This window comes from Diaphorina citri, unplaced genomic scaffold (genome assembly GCF_000475195.1).
Source record: "Diaphorina citri unplaced genomic scaffold, Diaci psyllid genome assembly version 1.1 scaffold6887, whole genome shotgun sequence".
Classification (NCBI taxonomy): Eukaryota; Metazoa; Arthropoda; class Insecta; order Hemiptera; family Psyllidae; genus Diaphorina; species Diaphorina citri.
In genome coordinates this window covers 1-3,660 of record NW_007384263.1, presented here as the reverse complement: position 1 = coordinate 3,660, position 3,660 = coordinate 1, and the positions used below count along the sequence as shown (strand labels likewise).

Genomic DNA, 3,660 nt, shown 5'->3' with positions numbered 1-3,660 from the left:
AAATCCGCCCCGGGCGGGAATCGAACCCGCGGCCTAGCGCTTACAAGGCAGACGCACTACCAACTAAGCTAACTAAAATTACAAATTAATTGGATTTATAACCAGAGGGTCTGCGGTTCAAATCCAAGTCGCGACATAAAATTATATTATGGAAGAACGCCAATAGTAGAAAGTAAGATTAATTTCAAACAAAGTAATCCCTTTTTATTAATTTCTTCTTCCCCTCCTCATGATTGTATTTCTCATGAGTCGTGACTCACCAAGATGGTGAAGCAATGAAGCATTATTTCATCAAATATGTTAAATATTTTGGACTCGCGTCAAAGATTGTATTTCTCATGAGTCGTGACTCACCAAGATGGTGAAGCAATGAAGCATTATTTCATCAAATATGTTAAATATTTTGGACTCGCATCAAAATACCCACCAAGTCTCAGTAAGATAAATTCCTCTGTGTCTAAGCGCAAAATAAAGTGACACACAACTCCAAGGGACGACGAAAAGCAAGAAATACGAATTCTAGGTACAATGAAAACAATAGACCAACAAGAATATAGTGGGGGGAAATAGAAATCTTCTAGCCGACCATATAGCTTAGTGGGTGTCCAAAATCCGATTCCCACTAGATCCGTTCAGGTCACGCTCCAGTCACAGTACGTTCAATGAACGATCAAAAATATTTGATTAGGTGGGAGTGAACAATCTGAACATACTGTGACTTGAACGATAGATGTGAATACTCCCATTTAGGCCCGATTTCCACAACCCACTATACATAGCGTTCAACATCTACCGTTCAAATATTCACACAGGTATTCACATCTACCGTTCAAATCACAGTATCCTCCCTCACTCTCATCTAATCACCTGTAAAATTTTTAACCGTTTGTTGAACGTACTGTGCTAGGAGCGTGACCTCCAGTCCCAGTACCTTATCTTCTATCTCAAAAATCAGTTGTGCTGAAATGTGAATACACACTTTAAAGTTTGGTGTTATAGTACCTAATTTCTTGACTTGGCGGGCCGGAGCGCGACCGAGCTCCTTGATATCTAATTGATAGAGAAAAAATTGGACCGATTGCAATATTTTCATTAATACTAGTATAGCTCGTTATACTGTAGTAATATAAAGTAAAAAGTTACTGAGACATCAATCAAGATGATACCTAATTACCCTCCTATGTTTTCGGTAAATTTTTTGTTGTATAGGTACACGTACTGTAATTTTCATTTTAATTGAATTAATCATGTTAGGGGGTTTTCTATTGTCTCATAATTTATTCTAACAAGGTGACTAATTTACCGTTGCATAATTTATTACTCATTGCGTCTGGCATAGCAGATAGAAGGTATAGCAGGGTAGAGGAAGATAATATTATCAACCTCGCCAAATGAAAATGAGTCAAATACACAGAATCCGGTCCAATTTTTAACCACACAAAGTCATATACCTAATATAACATGTACCATTCATGTCCATAATATTTATCCAATCTTGTTTAACATGCTGAATCATTAGTATCTCAACTCATTATACATAGGTAAGATATGTATATTGTACATATGTTATGCAGATGATCATTTGTAATGAATAGGAAATTAACAAGAGATAAATATGACGCGAATATATAGGAATTTAACAAGAAATAAAACTCTTGACAAATACCTACGTCATCATATGTCGCACAACTTAGACTGACTCAACACGGACGGGCGAAAAATAATAATTGCAAGTTTGTATTCCAGAAGGGCACAAAGACAAAGACAAAATTTGAGTTTTGAGTGAAGTACCTTTGAAGTTTTTGATTTTCATTCAAAAGTTGCAGGACTTCACAAAAACTCAAGTACCCATTTTTGTGAATAATAAATTGTGATATGAACCTGATTCTTTTTAAGTCTGATTTTAAAAATATTCTGCATTAGAAATAGAAAGCCATTTTATTCCAAAAGGGCCCAAGCCGGGGTGAGGCGCTTCTTGCGTAAATGAGTTCAATTATTATTACTATTATTATTCCAATACATTCGGTGCTTGGCAGAAAACGAATCTTACAAGGAACATTCAGTTTCACTTGATAGCCAAAAATTATTCAAACCTATGTAGAAGAAGTATGATGTGACATTATGAGGTCACATTACTTATTTCGTACATGAATTCTTGCTCATTGCCCGAGATTAGCGAAATAATGGTAGTTTATGTAAAATCTCATGATGAATGTTGTATTTTAATATCATTTTAATAACGGCCTCCATTTTGTTTTCCTGTTTGGTCACGCTCCAATAGAAATCACGCCGTAATATTTCTATAGGTCCATTTTCAATCTATTGATACACAAATAGTTTGATTTATAACCAAATTATGAATAAACTACTCATACAAATTAGGAAGTAAAGTCTAAATCATATGTGTATTATCGATTAAGCATAGCCTCAGGTTTCATATTGAAATTCACACAATCCAAAATGGCCCAACATGAGACTGTGGACTTGGGTGCCTCCTTTGGAAGTCTTTTCTTTTTCGCTACTCACCGCAATTAGGAAAATTCGACTCAGCTGGGAATCGAACTCAGGTTCTCCGGAGTACCAAACGTCCAAACTTACTGTAATACCTACTCGACATCGAACGTTGCTCGTTGTCTCCTAACATTTTTCTCTCTTTTCTTTTCAGACTTTTTCAGGGAACAACCCAACCCAACTCTAATCTTACTTGTATCAATCTCACCTCAAACTAAACAATGTCTGACGACTCGCAAGCTCTGGTTGTGTCTGAACCCTCTACTCAACTGATAAAAGCTAAGGAGGGAACCACACGGGAAGAAGTAGAGACAGTAGAGGAGGCTGAAGAACACAAGGAGGTAACTAACTAAACAAGGGAATTTTTTTAAAATCCAACAAAAGTACGTTAAACGTCCGTAAACCGTCTAGCGGTTTAATGACTGCTAACGATTTATGAATGAAGAAAACTCATGAACCTGTAGGTGTAAACATGTCTAGGCAGATTGTGAAACCTTATGGTTTTGATGATGGAGCTGGATTGATGTATATTGTTGATTGAGAAAAAAAAATAAAAATTGAGTACTTCTTACCAGAAAAAAAAAAAAACCTGTAGGTGTAAAGATACATGGGCATACAATTTGTTTACATTGGGAACTATTTTGTTTCATTGCATCAACTTTTCCTCAATAATAATTTCCTAATGCAATGTTGTCTGATCTATTCTCAGGTCAAGAAGAAGTCTGGCAACACCGAATCCCTCACCAAAACCGACAGTTTCGCCAAGGAAGAGACAAAGCAAGCAGTAGAACATTCAGTGACCAAGGACCCTAGTGGTAGAATCATTAAGAAGATGAGTATGGAGCAATCATCAACCCAGGAATGGTCTACTGAATCCGTCACTACATCCACAACCAAAGGCCCGGTCCAAGTGTTGCAAATCAAAAACTGAAGCTTTCCTTTTCCCTGGGGAGTGTCGAGTCCTGAAAACGAAGGTGTTGTACAAACTACGTGGAAATCTTCTGCTTTGATCAGTCCCTATCCATAATCCATATAATTATCTGCTTAATTCTCCAATAACATTACCTATATTAGTCCAGGAAACGAAGCCCGAAAATTAAGGTTTGACGGACAAAAATGATGTAGTTCTGATTTTTTGCCCAAAAGGTC

General features: G+C 36.7%; 1 protein-coding gene across 1 annotated transcript; it reads left to right on the top strand.

Moving 5' to 3' along the window:
- Nucleotides 1-2,649: 2,649 nt before the first annotated feature.
- LOC103522103 lies at nucleotides 2,650-3,602 on the top strand. The gene is made up of 2 exons (XM_008487210.2): nucleotides 2,650-2,852; nucleotides 3,221-3,602. Exons 1-2 carry the CDS (start codon nucleotides 2,733-2,735, stop codon nucleotides 3,440-3,442), a joined length of 342 nt encoding a protein of 113 aa, XP_008485432.1. The 5' UTR covers nucleotides 2,650-2,732; the 3' UTR covers nucleotides 3,443-3,602.
- Nucleotides 3,603-3,660: the final 58 nt, after the last annotated feature.